This window comes from Plecotus auritus (assembly GCF_963455305.1).
Source record: "Plecotus auritus genome assembly, chromosome: 8".
Taxonomy (NCBI): domain Eukaryota; kingdom Metazoa; phylum Chordata; class Mammalia; order Chiroptera; family Vespertilionidae; genus Plecotus; species Plecotus auritus.
Window position 1 is genome coordinate 143,276,100 of NC_137782.1, and position 27,629 is coordinate 143,303,728.

Genomic DNA, 27,629 nt, shown 5'->3' on the forward strand with positions numbered 1-27,629 from the left:
GCAAGCCAGAGCCCACTTTTGTATGCACAGCCTGAGGTTCTCCTAAAATTATATCTGTAAATATGTATCAAAAAACTATTTTTAATAAAAAAATTACATGAAACAGATTTCTGTGTTTTAATCACTAGTTTTTCCTCTTGTCCACTAAGTGATAAAAATGTAACAAATATAATTTAATACTGGTTTTCTCTGCAGGTTGAAGATTTGTAACTAAACTAATTTTGGTATCCCTTTTTAAAAGTTTATGACTAGATTTAAAGAAATAAAATGGAGTTATAAGTCAAACCTCAGGAGTGGCCCATAAGTAGCAAAAGGGGCTGTTTGTGGGATGACACAACACAGGAAGTTTCTGAAAGAAAAATCTCTCTTCTACACAGTCCCCAGCTTAATGGCGGTCCCCAACTTATGGTGGTTCAGCTTTTACTTTATGATGGTGCAGAAGTGATAAACATTCAGTATAAACCATACCTCAAATTTTGAATTTCGATCTTTTCCTGGGCTAGTGCCAGGTAGGCATGATAGATAGTCCCATGATGTTGTACAGCAAGCTGCAGCTCCCAATCAGCCATGCGATCACAAGGACAGGCAATACTATACTGTGTTGCCAGTGTTTTTTGGGTACTGTATTTTATGTTTTCACATCCCATAATGTTTACAAAACACCCATCTGTCCCTAGCCAGTTTGACTCAGTGGATAGAGTATCGGCCTGCAGACTAAAGGGTCTGGGATTCGATTCCGGTCAAGGGCACATACCCTGGTTGCAGGCTCCTCCCCAGCCCGGGCCCTGGTCAGGTGCGTGCAGGAGGCAACCAATCAATGTGTTTCTCTCATGGATGTTTCTCTGTCTTTCCCTCTCTTCCACTGTATGAAAAATAAAAACACCTATCTGTATCTCATGCTTCTGGTGAGAAGCAGAGGAAAGCAATACTCTTAACATGAAACTTAAGATAATTGCCCAACTGTAGTATAAGTGTTCTGAACACATGTAAGGCAGGCAGGGCTAGGCTATGATGTTCAGTAGGTTAGAGATATATTAAACACATTTTCAACTTACCATATTTTCAACCGGGGTATCAGGATGTAACCCCATTGTAAGTAAAGGAGCACCTGTACTCCGCTTATCTTAAAGCAAACAGACTACAGAAAACCATCAAGGATCCCTTCACATACAAAAGATCTACACTCATGACAGCGTTCCCCTTCATGGGCTCAGTTGATTGTTCCTGATATCTGTTTTAATAGTAGCTTTTCTAGAAAGAGTAACTGAGTATTTTTAAGACACACACACACCACCTCATCTATTTCCAAGTCCTTTTGCTCCTACCTCAAATGCAAGATGCTAAACTCTATCTTACCACTGTCCAAGATAACTATTCTTATCACTGAATTACCTTAAACCTAGTATACCCACAGCTACACTACCACCAGACTCACCCAATAGTATCCACACAGCAGCTACACATCTTTTTTAAAATGAACATTATGATCATGTAACTTCTCTGCTTTAAAATTTTACAGTGACCTCCAGTGCCATAAGATTAAAATCCTCACATTGTCTGCAAGGGCCTGCAAATCAGTATCCCACCTATCTCCAATTTCATGTTAACCTCTCCATTCTATGTATACTCCAACCATTCCGACGGCTCCTTAGTATGTGCTTTATTACTTCCTGCTGCAGGACCTGAGTGGGTTTTTCCCACCTTTCTCCCTGCCTTCCTTCCAATCATCTTAAACATTGCTTTCTCAAGAAGGCATGGCAAGCCCTGCTTATACCAGTGCACTTCTTCCTTCTAACACTTTGCTCTCTAGGCCTTCTTCACTAGCCCCATAAAGGCAGAGACCCTGTGGATCTAGTTAACTACCGTATCCTTAGTACTTAGCACAATGCTTAGCAGAAACAATAGGTAACCAAGTTTGAATGAATGAACACACTATCAATTAGTTTTCTATACCTTCTCTCCAAGAAATTATTCAGAAATTTATATTAAACTGGTCAGCATAAGTGGCTGCCTTCTCCAACTGCCCTTTACCTTAAATGTTTAATAAAACAGTAATAATGAGTTTGAATTTGCATTTATAAACATAAGTATTTGAAACTAACAGGTTCAGTGTAAGGATTAAATAATTTATTTTTAAGAAAATTTTCTGTTTTGCTAAATTGGTTTTAAATTTACTTATTAATAACTTCTTCTTTAAGTTTCTCTGCAAGCAATCTCCTCTTTAGTAATGTTTGCATCTCCTCTGCTGTCATTTCTGGTTTCTCTGTCATTTCCTTAAATAAAAAAAAAAGGAAAGAAAAAGAAAAAAATTGGCTACAGTATCAGATGAGTTCATTTGTCTAAAATTCCCAACATACTGCCTTGAACAAAGAGCATTTTTAGTGAAATTTTTTTAAAAGTCACACATGGACTAAGTTCCATAAATCTCTTCCTTACAAAAATTTCTTCTTGGGGAAGCCTCTTAAAGGTGGTGGCTAGGGTACTGATGACGCTCTACAGTAAAATATGTCAAAAGGCTCAGGTGAAATAGACTGCTGACCCTTACACGTTCAGAATAGGGCAAGTAAAGAAATAAGAAATGTATAATGAAACTGCTATCATATCTACCTCACAAAATCCTCATTACATAACCATCTTACTTCCTAGAAAAGACAGAAGGCACTCCACTAGCGGGGAGGTTAATATAAATGGATCTATAAACAACGTTGATTAGTAAAGCTTTCTTCCACATACTCTGATTTTGAGAATTCCACCTCTAGATGTACTAGTTTTGACATACTAAGATCAGCCATACCTCTACTTCCCCAGCAGGTTTTCCCTTCTGTTCTGTATTTTGCATCTGCTTAGTCTTCATATCCTTTCTCATGGACATCAACTTATCTCTCTTCTGTTTGAGATAGTGCTCTCGTTGCCGCAGCTCTTCTGTTCCAAGTGTTGATAAATTCTGGGCCAAAAAGAAGGAACTATTTTAGATTCAAGTTCATATAGTAAATGGCAAAGATACCTGACTGATTCAATTAGAAGTTTGAGTTCAAGATAACAAAAGTATATGACTGTTTACATTGCCTGCTCCTAGTACTTTGTCATTTTGTTCATAGTTCTTAAAAAGTAATGTTACTTACTGCTATTGGTCCTTCAGTGCTTGCATATTCAAAGCCAGGAATCTTCAGGCCTTTTTGTGGGAGGGAAGATGTTTCAGGCAACATTTCCAGCTTTCCTGCCAAAGGTTCCACTGCTGAATTAGCAAAATGCACTTTCGCTTCTGGCAATAGATAGAGACCAAGCAGAATATTATATTAAGTATTAGACTAGGTTCAGCAGAAAGAGCTAGTATTAATAACACTTGTTTTTTTCTCACACTCATTCAATCAACATGCATTGATTCAGTGCCTATACCAGGGGTGGGCAAACTTTTTGACTCGAGGGCCACAATGGGTTCTTAAACTGGACCGGAGGGCCGGAACAAAAGCATGGATGGAGTGTTTGTGTGAACTAATATAAATTCAAAGTAAAGGAGCGGAGGGGAGAGCAAGAGAACCCTCCGCTCTTTCGGCTTCGCGGGCTGGATAGAACAGCCGAACGGGCCGGATCCGGCCCGCGGGCCGTAGTTTGCCCACAGCTGGCCTATACTGTACCAGGCACTGCGTAAGAACAATAAACATGGTCTCTGTCCTCAAAGACCAGTTTCTTACAAACAATAACATTTTAATACCAAATTTCTGCTGTTTGATACTACAGCTACAAAATGATAAAATTCTCATCTAAAGATTAGAACTCCACTATAATGTAATACAAGATTGCCACATAAGCCAAATAAACAGTACTAGAATCCCGAACTTTTGCTTGTGGGTAAAAACATTAAGTGAACCTATATTTTCAGAACCGTTAATGTAAAGCTATAATTTTTTGTAGTAGAAGAGTAAATACCAATAATATCAATAAATTTTGTTTGTAATACATATTAAAGATAACTATAAACCTACCAACACATTAAGGAAATGTAAAGATTTTAAGAGAGACAATATGGCAGCAGAATAGACGGATGTGTCCCAAGCCTTGTCTCGGAGCAGTAGAATGAGCAACTAAAGCGAATAACATCCACCCCAAAATGGCATAGTAGACACAGCTGGTGAGACAATTCGGAGCTGGGAAGGGCAGAGGACACCTGGAGAACGGTAAAATCAGGAATCTGGGCTGGAGAGAACTGCGAGACCTCCGAGCCCAGAGGGTCGGAGGGAAACTGCACAGGGAAATATCAAACCCATATTATCTATACTAATAAAAAGGTAATATGCTAATTAGACCGGGAGACCTTCCGGATGTCCTTTACGGACAAAGCCATGGTGGCAGGCCGAGGCAGAGGCAGTTAAGAGCAATCAGGCCAGGAGGGGAGGGTAATTGGGAGCGATCAGGCCGGCAAGGGGGGGTAGTTGGGGGTGAGAAGGCCAGTGGGGGCAGTTGGGGGCGAGCAGGCTGGCAGACAGGGATCAGGCCTAAACTGGCAGTCGGACATCCCCCAAGGGGTCCCATATTGGAGAGGGTGCAGGCCGAGCTGAGGGACACCCACCCTCCCTGCATGAATTTCATGCACCAGGCCATTAGTCTCAATCAAAAGTTCTTCTAAACTAAAGTGTAAAAGAACACAAGATTTGAAGTCAGAAGACCAAGCAGGATAAACCACAGTTTAAGCATTTAATAGTTTAGTGATTTTGGAGAAGTCACCCAATTTCCTTAAATTTCTTGTTAAAAAGAAGAAGGCAATGCCGAAACCGGTTTGGCTCAGTGGATAGAGCGTTGGCCTGCGGACTGGGGGGTCTCGGGTTCGATTCCGGTCAAGGGCATGTGCCTTGGTTGCGGGCGCGTCCCCAGTGGGAGGTGTGCAGGAGGCAGCTGATCGATGTTTCTCTCATCGATGTTTCTAGCTCTCTGTCCCTCTCCCTTCCTCTCTGTGAAATATCAATAAAATATATTAAAAAAAAAAAAGAAGGCAATATCATAATATCTACCTGACAGAGTTATATTTTTATTTTTTAATTGAGAAAGGATGTTTCTTTAAAAACACAGAAATCCATGATAAAATGAACTGAATTCATGATCATTATTCAATTTCTATTTCAGAATTACTTGTTTTCATATAAAGGAAATCAGAGCATATTGAAAATTGATTTCTACATATTCAACAATTTCATCTGCTAACATTTCCCACACAGATTCTCAGTGATTTTGCTTTCAACAATAGTTTCTGACTAAACATCTGGATAAATTAGCTACCTCTTATTTTCAAGATGTGCTTTAATTCACTTGGAAAATAATATCATTCCAAGTTTAGCTTCTTACTTTCCACATAATTGTGGTCAAGGGTGAGAATACCAAATGTTATGTGAATACATTTTAGATGCTACAGCTGTGGTACCAAAGGCTGGTGGCAGACTTACTGCTCTGGGTTCCAGTCTTCACTTAGAAATTTGAGAACTATACCATTTCTGTCAGCTGGGTATTTCCTACCAGCAATCTCTTTAGCTAAATTCACAAAGAACTTTAGGCGGAGAAACCAAGATGGCGGCATATGTAAGCATGTAAACTGCTGCCTCGCACAACAATTTCAAAACTACAACTAATAGACAAAACAGACACCATCCAGAACCACAGGAAAGCTGGCTGAGTGGAAATTCTACAACTAGAAGGAAAGAGAAAAGCTCACAGAGAATTGGAGGTACGGCAAAGGGTCTTTGTGCGCGCAGAGAGAAAGGGCGGCTGAGAGCCTGGCTGACTTTCTCTGGCGGAAGGGGAAAGGAAGCCCCCGACCGCACTGAACCCCAGTTCTGACTGCACTGAACCCCAGTCCCGACTGCACTGAACCCCAGTCCCGGGTGAAACCCCGTGGACCCAGGCTCATACAGGGGGAGTCTGGACTGTCAGGTAGAGAGAAAAGCACCGGAGACTCGGAGACCCGGGGGAGACCCAGGGGAGCCCCAGCGGACAGGGGTCTGGAGGCGTGCGCGCCAGTGTGCACAAAGGCTGCGGAGGTTGCCACAGGCTTTCCCTAGCAGAAGGGAGTTGGAAGCTCCTGACTGCACTGAGCCCCAGTTCTGACTGCACTGAACCCCAGTTCCAGGCAAGCCCTTGGGGACCCATGCTCTTGGGGGAATCTGGACTCTCGGGCAGAGACTCGGGAGCCGGGGAAGGCAGAGGTCTGGAGGCGCGCGCGTGCCAGTGCACACAAAGGCTGTGGAGGTTGCCACAGGTTTTCCCTAGTGGAAGGGAGTCAGAAGCTCCTGACTGCACTGAGCCCCAGTTCTGACTGCACTGAACCCCAGTTCCAGGCGAGCCCTTGGGGACCCACACTCTTGTGGGGGGAATCTGGACTCTCGGGCAGAGACTCGGGAGCCGGGGAAGGCAGAGGTCTGGAGGCACGCGCACGCAAGGGCAAGGCTGGCTGGAAGCCAAGACTGTCTGCTCCGCCCTGAGACTCCACCCCATCCAAGCTGAGCACAGAGGCTATTGCAATTTGGCAAGTCTAATCCTATAAGGCTGTCTCCAGCACCGAACTTCTCCCAGCATAGACACAGCTGATCCTTACAGCCAACTGGCCTGGAGGTCAATTCTTCCCAGTGATACCAACAATAATCAAGACTTAACTAAAACAAGGCTGTACACACAGTCCACAAAGGGGTGCACGAAGAGTATCCACCTCAGGTTAACTGGGGAGGCCGACCCACTGGGCCATATAGGAAACCTAGCACACAAATCTACCCTACCAACTCAGGGAAGTAGTGAAAATGCGGCATCAAAGAAAGATCACAAACGAAAGAAATGGAGGAAAACAAACGACTGGATATAGAATTCAAAATCACGGTTATAAGGCTTTTCAAGAATATCCTAGAAAAGGCCGATAAATATAACGAGACCCTCGAAGATATGAAAAAGGACCAACTAGAAATTAAACATACACTGACTGAAATAAAAAATAATATACAGAGATCCAACAGCAAACTAGAGGATCACAAGAATCAAGTCAAAGAGTTGAAATACAAAGAAGAAAAAAACACTCAACCGAAAAAGCAAAAAGCAAAAAAAATCCAAAAAGTTGAAGATAGTGTAAGAAGCCTCTGGGACAACTTCAAGCGTACCAACATCAGAATTATGGGGGTGCCAGAAGAAGAGAGAGAGCAAGATACTGAAAACCTATTGGAAGAAATAATGACTGAAAACTTCCCCCACATGGTGAAAGAAATAGACTTACAAGTCCAGGAAGCGCACAGAACCCCAAATAAAAGGAATCCAAAGAGGACTACACCAAGACACATCATAATTAAAAATGCCAAGAGCAAAAGACAAAGAGAGAATCTTAAAAGCAGCAAGAGAAAAACAGTTAATTGCCTACAAGGGAGCACCCATACAATTGTCAGCTGATTTCTCAACAGAAACTATGCAGGCCAGACGGGAGTGGCAAGAAATTTTCAGTGATGAATAGCAAGAACCTACAACCAAGGTTACTCTACCCAGCAAAGCTATCATTCAGAATTGAAGGGCAGATAAAGAGCTTCACTGATAAGAAAAAGCTAAAGGAGTTCATCACCACCAAACCAGTATTATATGAAATGCTGAAAGGTATTCTTAAAGAAGAGGAAGAAGAAAAAAGTAAAGATAAAAATTATGAACAACAAATACATATCTATCAACAAGTGAACCTAAAAATCAAGTGAATTAAAAACCTGAGGAACAGAATAATCTGTTGAATATAATAGAATCAGGGGCATAGAAAGGGAGTGGACTGATAATTCTCAGGGGGAAAGGGGTATGGGGGGGTTCAGGAAGAGACTGGACAAAAATCGTACACCATGGATGAGGACAGTGGTGGGGAGGTAAGGGCAGAAGGTGGGGTGGGAACCGGGTTGAGGGGAGCTATGGAGGGAAAAAAGAGGAACAACTGTAATAATCTGAACAATAAAGATTTATTTAAATAAATAAATAAATAAATAAATAAATAAATAAATAAATTCACAAAGAAACTTTAAATACCAATGGCCATTCAACACTTGGTCCAGGGTTTTAGAAGGTTAAGTATGTCAAAGAAAGTTGCACACTGTTTACAATGTTTATGTATTCATATTATTAGAGAAAGTTTAGTGACACATCAAACTTACCTAAGGGTGGGTGTGCATCATGTTCACCATCCCCCTGGGAATTACTCATTTTTGTAGTTTCATCGGCATTCGCCGTGGGTTCTTCTGTTTTAGCCTCTGATAACTTCAGAAATTCATTACACAATTTAAAAAAAAAAAAAAAGACATTTTTTTTTTATTAATCTTTACTACTTCATTATTTAAAAAATCCAAAGACATTAGTTTTTTTTTTAAATTACTGTTCTGTTTTTCCAAAGTTTTTAAGATGTTTCCAGTAATTTATATCGTCCATTTTTTAAAAATATGTTTTTATTTATTTCAGAGAGAGGAAGAGATAGAAACATTAATGATGTTTCAAAACTGAAGATATCAAGGAGAGTGGGGAAGTAAAACATTTTTCTTACTCTTCTTTTATTCATAAAATTAAGGGAAATTTTTAAAAGGAATCCCCCAAAATATAAATGGTATTACAGTGTTTTGGAGTTAATAATGTAGTCTTTCTTGGAAATTTAAAGGTAGGTTATTGGATTAATTATAAACTTATAAACTTAAATACAAATGCTTAGAATTGCCAAGATAATATGAATACTTTTAGGAATTGTGTTGTTCCATATAAGCTTAAATTTTAACAACAAAAACTAGGTTAACAATAATGAAATGCTTCTATTATATTAATATATTCTGTAGGCACCTGCTTTTTTCTCTTCCTTTCTTCCTCCTGGTCATATTCTTCTTTTGACTTTCTGAAATATATAAAATAAGGTAGAAAAGTAAATTTTCTTTTTTGGTCAAAGAAAAAATATTCAACAAGAAACGTGCTAACCTAAGCTTATAATATGTGCAAGGAATTTTGGAAACAAAAATGAAAATAATTAGGCTTTGCTTAAATCAGCTTACATCAACTGAGAAAGATATACATAGGCTTTTACAGCATAGAGTTAGTAATATAAAATACAGGCATGCCCATGCCCATTTCTTCTGGAAATGTCAATGTCCCCTTGATAAACAAAGATCAACAGGTTTAAAACTCTAAACCCAAATTTGAATGGAAAATCCCATTAATATAGACTTTGACCTCTCTCTTTAGTTATAGCCCTCTTGATAAAATCCACTTCTCCCCTCATTCTACTTTTCCCAGTGGCACCTGAGCTATCACAAAGCTTTCCTAGTACCATTATGCCCAAGCCTTAACAGATTTTATAAACTGCTGAGGCAGTCTGATTTAGGAAAATAGCCATCAACTCTCTTACGTGTTCATAACTAAGCTCTACTTTTTATACAGTATTACACACGCCTCAAAAACCCTTAGAAGATAACATTTAAAAGTACAATGTTGATCAGTTTTCAGACCGCCAATCAACCACCAGAGGCAACCAGGATAAGTCAAAACTTTACCAGTCTTCTAAACCTAACACCAAACATCCTTACCTCTTCAACACTGTAAACTCAAAGCATTCTGTGTTATCTCAGGCTCCCATTTGCCCCTGCCGAGGAATGTAGGATCTGGCAGGAAAAGGCTGGGTTCACTCACACATCTGCCTCCCTCCCCACAACCACTCAAATCCCCTGAAATTAAGTAGTGAGTCCTAGAGCTCCTTACCATCAACCAGCCTCTCTTCCCTTCTGCTTTAGAGTTGGGCACAAGGTGAGTAGGTACAACAGGATGCTAGAAGATTTGTGGTTACAGCCCTTCCTCTCTACAGGTGACACAGTGGATGCAGGCTTTTGCTATATATTTCTCACAGATTTAAAAATTATGTGCTGAAATTGCCCCTCCAAACTTTCTATGGGGTCAGGGACAACAGGCCCAAGGGGGGAAATAGGCCCGTTAGTGGACTGCACACTCCGTGTCAGGCATTTGGCTGAGAATCATGTAACTGGGGCAAGGAATAGAGGGGAAAGACAGTCATCTGGATAGGCACCTCCCACTGTCCTCTTCCCCTTGCAAGTTACCTGCCACCCATTCAGCTATTTGGTCTCTGGAGTCTGGATGTCCAGCCTCCTACTGTGAGACACATGGCTTGAGCCACCTCTGATACTGAGATCCAAAAGCCATGGAGTTTCCTGGTCAGCTCAGGCCACTACACCCCTTTCCAGGCATGGATCTACTGCATCTTGTTCCAATTAGCTTCCTATTCCCACCACGGAAGTAGAAGACACTCCCATTTGTGTTGATCTGGTATGAATCATCTGAAAATAATTTTTTCTGTCCATTAAGAAATGTAATATATACATAGTTATAAACAAAATAAAATGACAAGTCATTTTCATGGTCTTCAGTAGAAAATTTAGATATTTTACAAGTTCGTAATATTTTGGGGGTGAAAAGCATATATACAAGTCATATTACAAAATTCTAGTGATTCATTAAAAAAATAATTAAAGAAGGATACCTAAGAACTTCCCTCAGGATTTTCATCTCTTCCTGTTCAAGATCACTGACCACATCAGAACCATCTGTTAAGCAGTCAGGTAATACACCTGTTCAAAACCAGACCACATGGAAGAATATCAACTCAACTGAAACATTTATTTCTCACTATCCTAGTTCATCAAGAAGTACAAATAATTTATTAATATCTGTCACTTTTACAAAGATTCTAAACTATTATCTTTTTAACTATGGTCTTTTTTACTTTTTCTCCTTTCAGGGAATCAGCAGTTCCCAACACCACCACCACCGCCCCCCCCCCCAAAAAAAAACCCACACAATTTTACCTAGAAATGTCTCTTATTTGTATTGCTTATTAAAAAGTAGCAACTATTATATATGTTAGTAAAAATTAATTTAAGCTATTTTCTTCCATAATCACAACTAGCAGAGGGTATAGCACTAAACTCAGTAGGTTCCTACTAATGAAACTATGCTCTCAAAAGTATCCCTTAAAAGGGGAAAGAGTTTACAAGATAAAATATAAAGTACTTTGTTAATTAAAATAGCATGTTAATACTCTTCATATTATAACAAATGCTACTGAAAGGGGCCCTGCTTATTACATGCAAAAAAGCCTGGTGCTAAGCACTTAGGGGTAATATAAAGATGAATAAAACAATCTCTGTCCTTGAAGCTTCTATGCAAATATTGGGCTAATAACTATAAACCAGGGCAGTACCAACTGCAGCCCAAGGCAAATAATTATTTATAGCAAGTAATTATAAGTATTAATTTAATTTATTTTATTACCTATATCTTCTTAATAAGCAGGTAGACTGGTAATAAGTGTTCTGTTCATATCTATAATTACATTCTCATAATATTAGCAGCATGTCTTAAATTTTTACCTTCTATTTTTCTGTCCACATATGACAATGGGTTTTTGGATCTAATCTAAATTAAAGTAGCTTTATTATTTTAATTCCCTTGTTGTTTAAATGCATTTTTAATTAAACTTTTTATTTTGAGATAATTACAGTTTCACACACGGTTGCAAGAAATAATACCAAGTGATGCTATGTACTCTTTACCCAGTTTCTCCCAATGGTAACATCTTGCAAAACTACAGTACAGTATCACAATCAGAAAACTGACATCTATATAACCCATTAATCTTAAGTGCATTTTTGCTAAGTCAAAAGATATACAATTAGTATTCTCCTAATACAAAGAATACTAATTGTATATCTTTTGACTTAGCAAAAATGCACTTAAGATTAATGTTCCATGAAAAGAACAAAGGAAAGAATAATGTAGCAGTATGCAATTCTTCAAAACCATCAAAATAATGCTCTGATTTGCATTTCCCCAAAATTCTTTGATAAAATACAACAAAGAATACAGAGAGCTTCTGGATTTTTCTCACCACAAATACAATTTTCAAATGGTCTACAGATTTGAGTAAAATCAACATTGCTCTAAGGTCCTCAGCCCTGGATCTAAGTTACTAAAATTCTGCAACACACCAAAAAATATATTTTTTGCTGATCTGACAAAAAAAAATAGGTATAATTTTGATTCATTCACATGGATGGCTATTGTTCTGTTGGCTGTTGTCATATTTTTATTTGTCAATCTAAGAGAAAAGAGGTCAGTGCCCCTGACTAAACAGTCAGGTATTGCATGTTTTTTAAATTCTTGCAGCACACCAGTTGAAAATCACTGTTCTAAGGGATTGAGTCTCTACTCACATGAGACAAATGAGAGGAGAATCCACAAGGGCCCTGCAACATTTTATTGTTTTCCCTGCAACAAGAGAAACTCTATTGTTGCATGTCCCAGACCCTTAGAAGCAAACAGTATCACTGACCTATAGCTCTCGTACCTTTGAGAAACAATCAAAGAAAAGGTACTGCTGCCAAACCATTAAAAAGTACATAGGCACGGTAAAGAATATCAGTGGCAATCTATTGAGCAAAGGAACATATAGGTTATTAAGGTCAGGTTTTGCCCTACAACAGTAGTTCTCAGTGTGGTCCCAAGACCAGGAGCTTTACCATCATCTGGGAACTTGTTAAAAATGCAAAGTTTTAGGTCCTACTCCAGACTTACTGAATCAGAAACTGAGGGGCATATGTATTTCTACAAGCCCCCACAACTGCTTCCAATGCTTTAATCCCACAAGCGCCCAGACCAGGGTTAGGGAATGAGCCTGCAACCGAGGTATGCACCCTTGACCGGAATTGAACCTGGGACCCTTCAGTCCTCCGTCCAACGTTCTATCCACTGAGCCCAACCAGTTTCTACATTGGTTTCCTAAGGTCCGAACAATGATAAGCCAGAGGAAGGGTAGTCACATTCTCTCAACTGTAACTACAACTGTGATCACTCAAAAATACTGAATTTCATAAACTCTTTGGCTGGACAGAAAAATCAAGCTCTCTGAAACCTACATCATCCTTCCATCAAATTCTGGTCTGCATTTGAAATGTCAAACACGAACTGATCAGGAAGTTTACACTCTTGAATCTCTTAAGTCAGCCATAGACTTTCAAACTTGGAATAAATATAAATATAAAGGCAGCTACATTTAAGACCATGTTAGAATCAGCACAGTCAAAATTGCAAAAAAAAAAAAAAATGCATTTAGCACTTCGATTTCTAAATTCAACATTTTACCATTTCTCTCTTGAATTATTCGAATGGCTTGCAGCTGCATTTCAATGTTTTTCTGGACCATCATTGCTTTAAAGATAGTAAAATCTTCTGCAGCCAACACAGGTTGCAAAATGGCCTGTGGAAAGAAATCTGTAAGTTAAATTCACGTTTTTAAACTACATGCATTTATTACACGTCTCAGACAATGCATTTTTATCAACATTGAGGCAAGACCTACCAACACAAAGATTACAACTCAGATGATGTTAGCATTTTTTAGCAATAAAGTATTTTTTAATTAAAGTATGTACATTGTTTTTTTACACATAAAAACAGGATCTGAATTTGTTTTTCTGCCTAAATAATCTATTTGGTTATATTCTGTCACTTGAAATGTACTGTTTAATGATAAATCATTAACTACAATATGATCCCTTAATTAATAAAAATACCCTATTAAATAAAAGTAAATGCCAAAAAATAGAGTCTGAAAAGTAAGTGTAATATGATATTAGTAATGTGAGAATGCAATTGTAATTGTCCTATATGTAGAAAGTTTCATGGAAGAGGCAGAATTAGAAATTAAGATGTAAAATCCTTTTCTGGCTAAAACTGAAGTATAACAAATTAGAAGAAAATAAATAAAGGTGTCTACCCCACAATACCCAAATTAACATTTCCTTAACTACAGAAAACTACTGTTATATCAAAGAGCAAACCAATTCCCAAGCTAACCAATAAGAAGAATAAGATTTGAAATGCGTAAAAACCCAAAAGAAAACACTCAGATGTGATCCATCTTACTACAATCTTACTTCAAGTTTTACATGATATTGTGGAAAAGCTAATCACACAAAATCGTGGAGAGGCAATGAAGGATGTGCTGTTATTGTTCACCAGGTAGGTGGCAGCAATGTCAAAGACACCTTAACAAAAGCGCCATCAAAGAGCTCTAAGAAAGAGGAAGGAGCCCTTCCCACAACAACCAGCTCACATCCTAGACATCCCCAGTATAGCAAAATAAAGTGCAAACGTAGCTCTCTGTGACAATTATAGGGTCAACTATAGGAAAAATGTTTCTTTTCCCTTAAATTCCACAACACTATTCGAAAAGCCCAGGGCAGAGATGGCAAATAGGCTTCATCTGTGTTTGACTGAAAGTTGCAGCCCAGAGCTCAGTAATTGTGGGCAGCCTCTGATAGATTAGTGATGTCCACCAGGGCCTCTTTATGGCATTATGGCACTACATAACTTTGTTCTGGGGCTTCCCAGACTTCTTATTAGTAATATCAAATACTTTAAACTCATCACTAACAAACACTTGCAGAGCACCGCTATTGATGGCAATGTGTCAACTAGAGCTTCTTTTAGCAAGTCAGTTAGAGTTGATACTTAAAAGCATAATGCAGGGCTTCTCAAAGTATGTTTTAAGAATACAGGAAGGAGGGGTTAATTGAATATTCCTAAGCCCTGCCCTAGACATAATGAATCTAAATTTCTGACGATGGGTGCCATGTATCTCCCCATATAATTCTTAAAATATTAAAGTCTGAGAGCTACTGGTACATTGGTGAAAAAATGAGGCCTTGACATCAAAAGCCTCTGCTATCAGCTCAATTTTAGGTAAACTTAAAACTGCTCTAAAAAAGTCTATTAATTTTTTAGTCTTACACAAAATATTGTTAATTACCCTGTGTGTATTTTTAGAAAATGAAAGTTACACCACATATGTAATCTTTTCAATGATCCAAGTTATTGAGGGGGAAGCATAACTTTCCCAAATTACTAGTATTACAAATATTAATGTAATAATAGTACAGTGGTCGGCAAACTGCGGCTCGCAAGCCACATGCAGCTCACGAGCCGCAGTTTGCCGCTCTGTTGACTAATGAGTTTGCTGACCACTGTAATAGTATATTAATGTATTAATGTATAATAGTATCTATACTAATAAAAGGGTAATATACTAATTACACTGGGAGACCTTCAAGGAGACTTTCCGGACATTCTTCTGGACAAAGCCATGGTGCAGGGCCGAGGTACAGGCGGTTAGAGGCCAAGAGGGGAGGACAGTTGTGGGTGATCAGGCCACAATGGGACAGCAGTTGTGGGTGATCAGGCGGGTGAGGGGGGGCATTGGGAGTGACCAGGCCGGCAGGGGGGCAGTTGGGGGTAAGCAGGCCAGTGGGGAGGAAAGGTGGGGGTGAGCAGGCCAGCAGGGGAGGCAGTTGGGGGCGAGCACACTGTCATGGGGGGCAGTTGGGGGTGATCAGGCTGGCAGGGGGGGCATTTGGGGGCAAGCAGGCCGGCGGCGGGGGGCAGTTGGGGGTGAGCAGGCTGGCAGGCAGAGTGGTTAGGGGCAATCAGGCAGGCAGGCAGGTGAGCAGTTAGGAGTCAGCAGTCCCGGATTGTGAGAGGGATGTCCGACTGTCGGTTTAGGCCCGATCCCTGTAAACCAGCAGTAGGACATCCTTCGAGGGGTTCCAGATTGGAGAGGGTGCGGGCCGGGCTAAGGGACATCCCACCCCCGGGCACGAATTTCGTGCACCGGGCCTCTAGTATTAATAATAATATAATATAGCATTAATGTCTTTCTTATAAATGTCAAGATAATTAACTGAATAAACAAAAACAAAAGCAAAAAATAGTTTGCCTCTTGCCATATAGAAGTCTCTGGTTTTGGCAATACATTGATAACAGTGATGAACTTGATTCTCACCAAAAAAATCACAAGCAATGAAGGAAGTCACTTTTGCCTATTTCAATTTGAAAATAGCACATAATTAGTAATATTACTGAAGACAAGTAAAATAATATCTCTGTATTTATTATATTGCCATAATTTTCTAACCTATTTAGAAAGATATTCTAAGTCATAAGCATTTTTAAAGAAACCACACATATATAACAGAAAAACATGCTCTTAAAAAGTCTTTTTCTGCCCTGGCCGGTTTGGCTCAGTAGATAGAGCGTCGGCCTGCAGACTGAAGGGTCCCAGGTTCAATTCCAGTCAAGGGCATGTACCTTGGTTGCGGGCACATCCCCAGTAGGGAGTGTGCAGGAGGCAGATGATCAATGTTTCTCTCTCATTGATGTTTCTAACTCTCTATCCCTCTCCCTTCCTTTCTGTAAAAAATCAATAAAATATATTTTTAAAAAAAGTCTTTTTCTTTTTTTTAACAAGAGTTCTTCATTTAATTAATGTCATTAGACCCCTTACCACTCCTGCTGACTTTAATACACAGTATTCCAGGACCAGTGGTTTAGGTCTAATGATAACCAAACCAGGTAAAAAGAATCTTTCAAGTTGGCTTAAGCAATACAATGGGAACTGGCAACTGATTTAAAAAACAAAATCAAACTAAGCAAACCAAAACAAAATAAAAATTACCTCCTAAAATTATCCAGGGCAAGCAATTGGTTTCTTGAATTCATTCTTAGGCACCCCATTAACATAATGGAATTACCTTCTTATCTTATGTATGAAGCTTATATGATTGCCCTGGCCAGTAGCTCAGTTGATTAGAGCATCCTCCCTATACATTAAGGTTGCAGGTTTGCTATCAGATCAGGGCAAGAATCAACCAATGACTGCACAAATAGAATCTTAAATTGATGTTTCTCTTTCTCTCTCTCCTCCTCCCTCTCTCTCTACAATAAATAAAAATTTTTTAAAAGATTATATAATTGCTGCAAAGCAATATGTAACATACTTTGAGCTGTTTTTCTGATAATGGTGACAGACTTAGCTGATTCAATCAGGTTGATATTCAGTATCTGGTGCTAAGAGTTTGCCCCCAAAGAGAATAAAGCTAACTAGTCCACATGGGGATTGAACCCATGACCCTGGCCTGATTAACACAGTGCTAATCAACCACCAAAATAGCCACAGATAATTAAGAGGCGCTTCCATATATACCACCTTATATATGCCAGGTATTGTGCTAAATGCTTTATGAACATTACCTCTGAAATTGCACAAAAATCTTTCAAAGCAGATACTATCCATATTTTGTGGATATAGAAATTTATAATCAGATTGGATAAGAAAGGAAAACTAAAACAACTTTTGTCCGAGGTATTAGAGGTAGTAAATGAAAAATGTATGACTCAAATCAAGTTCTGTCTGTGTCAAAAGGCTTGAGTCCTTGTACCAATCAAATCCAGATAAATCAAAAGGTGTTGTATAATAGAATGAGAAAGATGTGTTACTCTTGATCTGAAAGCAGTATTTTAAAATTCTGGATACCTTCATTCAAGTAATTTAAACTTATCCTGATAACAAAAACAAAAGATGGATATGTCTAATATACTGTAAACATCTTTATTCACAAAGTAATTGAAACTCTAATATTACTGTGAACATCTTTATTCATGAAATATTCCGGAAACACAAGGAAAATAAAAACAAATACCAATGTCTTAAATTTAAATGCTACTTAATAATTTTCAAATTCTTCCTATTTCACTAAAAAGGAGAAGAAAATAGTGTCTATTATTATTCCTTAAACTAAAACTATAGTGTATATACAACAAAAGCTACTGGTGAACGGTAAAACAACTTTTGTTTTTTATAATTATTCATCAACAAAATCATGTTTGCTTACATTCGTGTTGGTATATCAATAGCATTTAATATTTCTTTAAATGTCATGTTATATTAAAGATTTTCTATCTCTAGAATCAGAGGTGATCATTCAATGAGCAAAAGTTGTGCAAAAGAAAACTGAAGCAGGAAGTGCTTAACAGTAGTTAAAGTAAGCTCTTCTAAGCCACAATAAAGAGATAATTTAAGTTAACAATAATTTATTAAGAACTACCTATTAGGAATTAAGTTCTCATCCTGTGAAAGATGCTGGGAATGCAAAGATACTTAAAACAGCTCAAAGGACTTACAATCTAGTAAAGCAAACAGAGCTGTACCAAAAAATGTAAGTGCTCAGTGAGGCACAATGAGTGTTAGTCAGACTAAAAGGATCAGGAAACCTGCCTTAAGAAGAAAATTTAAGCCAGGCCCTGATGATGAGGATTTTCCTGGGTAAGGAAAGGATGGTGGGGTGGGGAGGTGAGAGCCAAATATTCCAGAGTAAAGGAATAGCATAAGCAAAGTCACTTACGAGAGCAAATGGCCTGAAATGACTGTAGTACATAATGTATTTGAGAACTATAGCAGGAGAAGAAGGCTAAAAATATAATTTGGGGTCACATCATAGAGAATCCTAATTACCATCTCACTAAGGAATTATCATTTGGTAGATGCTGGGAAGCTAAAGCAACTCTTTCAGAAGAAGGCTATTTGGTAATAGTAACATATCCCTATCCTCAGCCTCTGAGCAAGAGGCTCGCAGGTGGGGGCCTGGGCTGGTATCCTGATTCAACTACCTACTTAGCTGTGTACTTTGCACTAGTTGTTTAATGTATTTGTGCATTCATTTTCTCAGTTCTAAGTGAAAGTAAAATATTTCTTAAGGAATATCAGGAAAATTAAATGAGATAATACAAATCAAGTGCCTAAAACAAGCAACATGAGCCCTCAATAAATATCCTATCTAATAAAAGAGTAATATGCAAATTGACTGTACCTCCACTACACCCACAAGCCACGCCCACCAGCCAATCAGGAGCAAGTATGCAAATTAACCCAACCAAGATGGCTGCGGCCATGGAGAGAGCAGGAGGCTTGGATTTCTCTGGCAATGGAGGAAGCCAAGCTTTCCGCCTGCCCTGGCCTGCCTTGGCCTCCGCTTAAGGCTACAAAGTTTCAATTATAGAAGATAAATAAATCCCAACAAAAATGGCTGCGGCCACGAAGCGAGCAGGAGGCTTGGCTCTGCTCAAGGCTACAAAGTTTCAATTATAGAAGATAAATAAATCCCAGATACCAGGGCCTCCGCTTGGGTCGCCGGGGGGCGTGGCCGGCCTGCAAACCACCACAGGCCCCTCGGCCAGGCCGCCCCATGCCCCAAGTGAACCCCCACCCTGATCCGGGGCACCCTTCAGGGCAAACCAGCCAGCCCCCACCCGTGCACCAGGCCTCTATTCTATCTAATCCTATCTAATAAAAGAATAATATGCAAATTGACCGTCACTCCAACACACAAGATGGCTGCCCCATGTGGTCAAAGATGACTGCCCCCATGTAGACACAAGATGGCCGCCACAAGATGGCCAGCAGGGAAGGGCAGTTGGGAGGGACCAGGTCTGCAAGTGAGGGCAGTTGTGGGCGATTAAGCCTGCAGGAGAGGGCAGTTAGGGGTGACCAGGCCGGCAGAGGGGGGAAGTTGGGGGCGACCGGGCCTGCAGGGAAGGGCAGTTGGGGGGGACCCAGGCCTGCAGGGGAGAGCAGTTGGGGGGACCAGGCCTGCAGGGGAGGGCAGTTAGGGGTGACCAGGACTGCAGGGGAAGGCAGTTAGGGGCAAACAGGCTGGCAGGGGAGCAGTTAGGCATCAATCAGGCTGGCAGGTAAGTGGTTAGGGGGTGATCAGGCTGGCAGGCAGAAGCGGTTAGGGGTAATCAGGAAGGCAGGCAGGCAAGCAGTTGGGAGCCAGCAGTCCTGGATTGTGAGAGGGATGTCCGACTGCCCGTTTAGGCCCGATCCTGGTAGGATCGGGCCTAAACGGGCAGTCGGACATCCCTCGAGGGGTCCCAGATTGGAGAGGGTGCAGGCTGGGCTGAGGGACACACACCCCCATGCACGAATTTCGTGCACTGGGCCTCTAGTTAGTTATAAATTCACATGATACCTACTTCAGCCCAGCACTGCAGAACTAATCCTATATAATAAGAGAGGAATATGCTAATTATCCATTACGCCATGAGGCATAATGACCAACCATGTAACGACCGGATCACGGATCTGCAGGAGGATGGGGCAGCGAACTACAAGCGGGCGGCGGAGAGCTACAGGAGGGGGCAGGGCAGCAAGCAAGCAGGAGGCAGAGAGCTACAGGAGGGGGCAGGGCAGCAAGCAAGCAGGAGGCAGAGAGCTACAGGATGGGGCAGGGCAGCAAGCAAGCAGGAGGCAGAGAGCTACAGGATGGGGCAGGGCAGCAAGCTATGAGGGGGGGACGGGGCAGCGGTCAGAGAGCTACAGGAGGGCAGCAGAGAGCTACTGGCGCATGGATTCGTGTGCAGGGCTACTAGTAAGATAATAAAAGTAGTTCCAAAAGGAGGAAGCCCCAGGAACTGTGTTCTATGAATTTGCTAGATTAAAAAAGGAGCAACTACAAAACTATCAGTGATCTATTATATTCTAAATTCAGAAAGTTCTTTTTTAATTGCATCAGTTCATTAATGCCTCAAATTATCATTTCTCAAGGTATTTATAAAAAAGAACTCATATGTGATGACTTACTACAATGTCAAGAATAATCTTTGACAATCAAACATAGCAAATTTAAGTGAAACCCTTTTTTGGGTCATTTTTGTCAAAACCATATGTTATGGAATAACATGAAAGCAAAAACCTGTGATGTCCGGGTCTTTGCAAGAGGAGAAGTGCATGCTTCTTGAAATTGATCTTCATTAATTCCAATTTCTTTGAGATAACCTTCTAACAGCTTTTCAACCTAAAAAGAGAAAGTTTAACTTTTATAATTTACACAGAAAAATTCAAAATGACAGTTTTCATGTTAAGTATGAGTTTAAAAGAGTATAATCAAATGTTTGTTTGCAATTATTAATCTACATAAAATTATACTACATGAGAGTGGCAATGTTTTTCATTGAAAAAACAAACAACAAAAAATTAAAAATTTTCACAGAGTATCTAATGAAATTTTATTTCTTCTACTGAAAATAACTGAAGTCAAGATTGTGAAGTTTGATGAGGTACAGCTCTTCTGCTACCCAGAAGAGTCATTTTTAAAAATCACAAGACAACTGACTAAATTAATAACACTTCCCAGGATGCATCAGCAAAAGAAGAATAAAATTTAAAGATTAGATGCAAGATTCCTTACATAGTCATCCTAAACCCGTGGTTGGCAAACTGCGGCTCGCGAGCCACATGCGGCTCTTTGGCCCCTTGAGTGTGGCTCTTCCACAAAATACCACGGCCTGGGTGAGTCTATTTTGAAGAAGTGGTGTTAGAAGAAGTTTAAGTTTAAAAAATTTGGCTCTCAAAAGAAATTTCAATCGTTGTACTGTTGATATTTGGCTCTGTTGACTAATGAGTTTGCCGACCACTGTCCTAAACCATTCCTTACATTATAGAGTTAAAGAGATATGAAGTCATAAGGATGAGATGCTGAAAGAACCCTTAGAGCCTGATGCAACTAGTACTACTATTAGGATAGACTGAATTTTTTAAAGAATTTTGATGGACAAATCCATTTTTTAATTTATTTTTTAATTTTATTTATTTATTCATTTTGTATTTATTTTTGTCAGTATTTATTTTTGTCAATCCTCACCTGAGGATATTTTTCGGTTGATTTTTAGGGTGAGTGGAAAGGAGGGGGAGAGACAGAAAGAAAAATATCTATGTAAGAGAGACACATTGATTGGTTGCCTCCGAGATATGTGCCTTTGACAAGCATTGAACCCAAGACCTTATGGTCCTTGGGCCGACCCTCTATCCACTGAGCCAAACCAGCCAAGGCACCATTTTTTAATTTAGAAGAGCTAAACTTAATATTATTCGAATTACCTTTAAAAATCAGTAAAAAATATAAATAAAAGTACTTACCAGTTCTTTGTATTCCTGATGAATCTCTGTATAGGTCAATTTGCTTTCTTCTTCATCGTCAAAAACTAAATTGAATAAAATATTGCATAAAAAAATAAATGATATCATTAATGCTACTATAAAGTCTACTCCTTATATCTTACAAACAGATACTTGTATATGTACTTAGAAGTATATACTTATACATACACTAGAGGCCTGGTGCACGAAATTTGTGCACTGGGGAAGGGGGGGTCCCTCAGCCCGGCCTGTGCCCTCTTGCAATCAGGGACCCCTCGCTCCTTACCACCTGCCTGCTCACTGCTCCTTACCGCTCGGTTCGCTGCTCCTTAGCGCTGCCGCGGAGGCAGGAGAGGCTCCCGCCACCGCCGCTGTGCTTGCCAGACGTGAGCCCAGTTTCTGGCTGAGTGGCGTTCCTCCTATGGGAGCCTGCTGACCACCAGGGAGCAGCTCCTGCATTGAGCGTCTCCCCCCTGGTGGTCAGTGTGCATCATAGTGACCGGTCGTTCTGGTCGTTCCGTTGTAAAGGTCGCTTAGGCTTTTATTATATAGACTAGAGGCCCGATGCATGAAATTCGTGCAAGGGCCTTGGCACCCACCGCCACCGCAGCCAGGGGCCTCTGCTGCCTCTGCCTCAGCCCCTGCCTGCTGCGGCTTTGTCCAGAAGCAAGAACGTCCAGTCCATTTAACATATTACACTTTTATTGTAATAGATACCATACAGGGATGGGCAAAAGTAGGTTTACAGTTGTGAGTATGCGGAATAGAGTTTATTACTGTATTATTTATTATTGTATTATTTTCCATATGAACTGTAAACATACATTTGTTTGCCCACCTCTGTATGTATCTGTCGGTCCTAGATCTTTTACCTTTACCTGGCCTCCTTGGTCCCCACTTCTTTGAGTCATTATATATACACTAGAGGCCCAGTGCACAAAATTAGTGCACGGGTAAGGTCCCTAGGCCTGGCTGGCAATCAGGGCCAATCAGGTTCCCCGCCTCCCCGCCTCCCTGCCTCCTTCTTCCCTAGCTCCCTCAGTGCCCCCTCAGTGCCCTGCCGTCGCCACTGGTCACCCACCAAGGTCCCCACCGCCCCCTGGTGGTCAGCACATGTCATAGCGAGCAATCGAACTCCCAGTCTCCCGGTCAAACTCCCGCAGGGACACTTTGCATATTAGCCTTTTATATATATAGATAGTGTTAATTGTAAACAAGTTATTTTTCTTACTTAAAATCTAATTCATATGGAAGACAAACACTAATTTGCTACTATTCAATCAATAATATAAGGCAACAATTTCTTTATAAATTTTTAATGGAATATTATTGTTAACAATTTTTAAACAATAATTCCTTTCACAATGGCCTCCATATTTTATAGTACTGGACCTTTGCTGATTAAAATTTTACTGAAAAGTTACTAGGCCATTTTTGTTATATATAAATCAAAAATGAAGTTAAATAAAACCAAAACAAATTGTTTAACTGAATGATCATATGTGTGAAACAATGTAGATTAGAAAGAAATATTTTCCCTCAAAATCTAACAATATTATTAGGGAACCAGGGCAAATTCAAGAATTGTAAACAATAAACTTTTTTACACACACCCCCATCTTTCAAAAATACAAAACTAACTTCTGTAATTTTTTATTTAAGACTCTTGAATGATTGCTCTTTGCCTAGGGAATAAGTAAAAAATCCTTAGAAGGCCAGACAAACTCCTCCAAGATTGGATCCCAAGCTTCATCTCCCACCACTCCAACACCCAATCTTTGCACTCTTAACAATACAATTACTTGGAATACCACCAAATACAGTGCTTTGAATCTAATGCCTTTCCTCAAGCCGGTCCTAGATCTTTTTGCCTTTACCTGGCTTCTCTGGTCCCAACTTCTTCAAGTCATTATAAGTGGCACACACTTCATGACCTGCTACCCCACTCCTAGGCTGGTTACATGCCTTCCTCTGAACCCTTATAATATAGCACTATGTCCTTACCTTTATTATAACACCTGTCATTTTGTATTTAAATCCCATTTACTTGCCTGTCTTCCCCACTTCTTAAGGATAATAATTGTGTCTTATTTATCTTTCTAGCCCCAGCTTCTGGCCCAAAGACACTCAATAAACGTTTGTCGAAATAAATGCTGATATCACAAAGTTGTACAAAACTAATCTTTAAAATACCTGACATGGAGAATAGCACACTGACAACCCAAAGTCAGTGAATTATAATGATTATTTCAAGGGTCACTGGGATGTTAATTCTGAAACCAAATTATTGCATTCCATATTTATAAAACTGAGGATTACTGTTTCCCTGTAAGATCACACAATCGGGTGCATTATTACTGAGATGCAGCCACTTTAGATTTTGGGGGATAAAACGAACAATAATGCTGGAATTTTTTTCCATTTCAGCATTTAGTCTCAGTGGGGTAAATGGAATCAAAAGGTGACAAAATTTCCTTTTTTCTCCTAAACGAGGTCAGAATTCCACATGCTTTATCAGTCTCAATAGCATTTTAATTTCTTTAAAAGAGCACAAATACAAGTTATTTTTCATTTCTTTAAAAATTACCTGTAAAAACAATATGTAATAAATACTATTTGAATTTTTATTATGGCAATGAAAAGATTCAGTGGTCAAATTAAACTTCCTTTCCACCACATTCATGGAATCTTAGGGTTGAAAGGACTCTTAAAAGGGCATCCATGATAACCAACCATTTGGTAGTTGAAATCCCCCTCTAGAACATTTCCATTAAGTTGCTGTCAGATCCATTCAAACACTAGTGCCTGGGGAGCGCATCACCTTCTGAGGAAGGTTAACTTACCTGGGATGTATTGCATTATGAAGCACTTCCTTCATAGAAATTTGTTTCCCTGGAGCTTGTACCCACTGAGCCTAGCTCCTTCCCACTGCACCTTACAGAACAAGTCTAAGCCCTCCAACATAAAACAGAAATTCAAATGATGAATGGATTACTACCATCAAAGTCTTGCCCAGCGAAACAACCAGGATAACAGTTGGGCATTCATCTGTATGACAGGTTTCTGGTTCCTAATGGGCTCCAATTTGTCTCCAAGGACTGAACGCAGAACTCCAAGAGTGAACTGATCAGAACCTGGGGGTGATCTTCCTTCACAGGGAATGTTATGCCACGTTTATGTACCTCATTGGTTAGAAAATACCCGCCTCCCCCCCCCACCCCCACCACCACTACCAGCCCTTTTTGGTATAGCCTAGAGTCAGAGCTCAATAAAGGGAATACAGGCCACCAGAATCACCGGTTCTGAGCCTGCAGTATTCACATGCCCCTCTTTGCGGTCAACTGTTGGGAACAGACGGAACTCAGAGGCAAACTGACGCCTCTCCCCCCAAGCCTCTGGGGAGGTTGTTGAAGAAGCCCACCCAAACAGTGCACCTGCCCAGACCAGAAACGTGCAGGATCGGGGGAGAGACCAAACCTGGGATTAAAGTCTAATGTGTGTTCTTGGGCCCAGCGGGAGGAGAGTCTCGGTCCCATTTTCAGTTCTGTCAAAGAAAACACTGGCGTAGTGACAGCTAAACCTCCTGCAAACCCAGCTCTAAACCTGGCGGATCGGGTTTGGAGACCGGGGAGATGGAGATGGTTTGTGGGGACCACTCCCCGTCGACTGCTGGTGCGAAAGCGGCAAGAACGGATGGTCAGTTCGGGCTCCAGTATTTACCTTCACATTTCTGCTCCACAAAATCCAAGATGGGGATGGACCAGTCCGGGCCTCGCAGGAATCCCGCGATGCTCTCCACCACCCATTCTACCTCGTCCTCTTCTTCGGCAGCCATCCCGCCGGGCGGAGCGCCGCGGAACCTTAGGCCAGACCCCCGGAGCCAGCTAAGGCCCTTCGACCGCAGGGAGCTGAGAGCAAATTGGTGAAGAATTGCCCCCGCAGTGGCCCTGTCACCTGGATGATAGCGACAGACTAGTTAACGTAAAATGGTCGCTATGGCAACACCAGCGCTCCCCGCAGCCGTCCGGAAGTGAAGCCAGCTTCGCTGGGAGCCTGCGCATTTTAGAGAGGGGCATTGAAGCTTCCTATTGGCTAGAAAATAACAGTGGCGGATCAAAACATAGCCTTCCGCCCATTGGTCCGGAGTTGCTAGGACTGCGAGTAGACGTGTAGTCATTGGCTGGAGGTCCTAGCGGGACTCGCCACGTTCCCTCTTCCGAGAAGTGCGTGGGAGCCAAGGCTTGGAAATGAGCTAGTGAGGTTCCTCCAGGGACCCGGCCTCCAGCCCAAAGGGCTTTGAACCCAACTAAGTGCCAACCATTTGCAAATGTGCAGGCCCAGAAGCATTACTAATTGAAGGGTTGTTTACCAGTAAGACTTGCTGATTGGCTCTGCAGTCTTTGCCTCTTGTAGCTCCAAGCGGGTCTTGAACCTTTCATGCATAGATAGAAAAAACAAAACTAAAATTAGGAGCTTTTCAAGGGCAAAATCAAAGTTATTCATTTAAGTAAGTGTTTAAGTAACCAATAACATCAAATCAACTATTAGATGGGTGTCCATGGTCAAGGTGCTTGGAGTCCCAGAATGTCTTCAAACATTATATATTTACATAAAAAGAGACATAATATATGTACAGTTACGGAACTTTTAAAAATCTTAATATATGGTCATAATTTCATATAAAACTATAAAATCCTTTCTTTACAGCTGCATAGTATTCTATAATCTACCACTCAATCCATTTTTATTTCCCTTGTGTATACACACAGTATCTTACATGGATGCATAAATGTGATCATTAGTGTGCAGTTTTTTTCTTTTCTCCCTCCCTGATGTGGGTGTACTGTGCCATTTTTCTCTTCTACAAATTGCTGAAATAAAAATCTTTGTTTCTTTAGAACTTGGTTTTAATGACTATTCCAATGGGTAGATTCCAGCAGAATTGCTAAATGAAAATTTATATACTTCAATTTGACCAATTCACAATTGCTAAATGAAATTCAATTTTTTAAACTTATAAACAATTTTGTAATGAACACACTTGCACATATATTTTTAACCCATCTCATTTCCTTTGAATAAATTCATTCTCAAAGGGAGAGGTAAAATTACTGAACCCTTTTTTTTTTTAACCCTCACCCGAGGATATATTTATTGACTTAAGAAAGAGAGAGAGAGAGGATGTGAGAAAGAAATATCAGTGTGTTGCCCCCCTACCACCACGTGCCTGGAGGGGGATCAAATCGCAATCTTTATGATATACTGGACAACACTCCAGAGACAACTCTCCAACTGTTCTAGGCAGCAAAAGGGCACCAGGTGTCTGACTGTTACCCTTAGACCAAACCTGGATTCAGCAACCTTGGTACTAGGGGGTTCTGGTTAGGAAAGAATTCAGAGCCAAGACCCAAACTATAAGAGAATATTTATTTGGTAAATCACAGAGGTAGAAAAAGTAATTCCCAGAAGAAATGGGCTTAGGAAACAAGTTATAGAAGTAAAGCAAGGGCCCTTGGAGCTTGGGAGTGAGGAAGCTCATGGTAATGTGCCTGGGGCAGGGAGGGGGTGGGGGAAGGGAAAGGGAAAGGCACGGTGTGCTCCCAGGAGCGTTGGGTCTTCTGTCCTACGTGTTTTAAGGGTGAAGATTTTAGAGGAGGTGCCAGGGGAAGATCTCAATAGGATATGCAGCAGTTTTCCAGGTGTGTCCTTTCAGAGTTGTGGTCTCCACTGATTTATTGTTCAGCACAGGGCAGGGGGTCATTATTCAATGCCGCTGGTCCTG

At 40.5% G+C, this 27,629-nt stretch overlaps 1 protein-coding gene across 1 annotated transcript; it reads right to left on the minus strand.

Annotated features, from left to right (window-relative positions):
• Positions 1–80: 80 nt before the first annotated feature.
• CFAP36 (cilia and flagella associated protein 36) lies at positions 81–25,906 on the minus strand. Its single transcript, XM_080685552.1, has 10 exons — positions 25,568–25,906; positions 21,848–21,912; positions 20,625–20,726; positions 13,180–13,294; positions 10,520–10,607; positions 8,818–8,869; positions 8,148–8,250; positions 3,123–3,262; positions 2,795–2,944; positions 81–2,273 (listed from the first exon to the last, which is right to left on the minus strand). The coding sequence occupies exons 1-10, from the start codon at positions 25,680–25,682 to the stop codon at positions 2,172–2,174; spliced, it is 1,032 nt and encodes a 343-aa protein (XP_080541678.1). The 5' UTR covers positions 25,683–25,906; the 3' UTR covers positions 81–2,171.
• Between the last annotated feature and the right edge of the window lie 1,723 nt (positions 25,907–27,629).